At 74.9% G+C, this 339-nt stretch overlaps 1 protein-coding gene across 1 annotated transcript in view; it reads left to right on the top strand.

Annotated features, from left to right (window-relative positions):
- Positions 1-320, top strand: part of HAPLN2 (hyaluronan and proteoglycan link protein 2) — a 1,850-nt gene extending 1,530 nt beyond the window's left edge. The window contains exon 5 of the mRNA XM_006923499.1: positions 35-320. Coding sequence (XP_006923561.1) covers positions 35-320 — 286 coding nt within the window. The remainder of the gene's footprint in view (positions 1-34) is intronic.
- Positions 321-339: the final 19 nt, after the last annotated feature.

Genomic DNA, 339 nt, shown 5'->3' with positions numbered 1-339 from the left:
CTGCCCTGCTCTCTGCCAGTGACCCGCTCCGGTCCCCAGGCCAAGTGTTCTTCGTGCCCGGGCGGCTGACGCTGTCTGAAGCCCACGCGGCGTGCCGGCGGCGCGGGGCCGTGGTGGCCAAGGTCGGGCACCTCTACGCCGCCTGGAAGTTCTCGGGGCTGGACCAGTGCGACGGCGGCTGGCTGGCGGACGGCAGCGTGCGCTTCCCCATCACCTCGCCGCGGCCGCGCTGCGGGGGCCTCCCTGATCCCGGGGTGCGCAGCTTCGGCTTCCCGCAGCCCCAGCAGGCGGCCTACGGGGCCTACTGCTACTCCGAGTAGGGCCCGCCGCACCCGCCCC

Source organism: Pteropus alecto, unplaced genomic scaffold (assembly GCF_000325575.1).
Source record: "Pteropus alecto unplaced genomic scaffold, ASM32557v1 scaffold49, whole genome shotgun sequence".
In the NCBI taxonomy this organism is placed as follows: Eukaryota; Metazoa; Chordata; class Mammalia; order Chiroptera; family Pteropodidae; genus Pteropus; species Pteropus alecto.
Note: the sequence above shows the minus strand (reverse complement) of the source record. Positions and strands in the feature narration are given on the sequence as shown.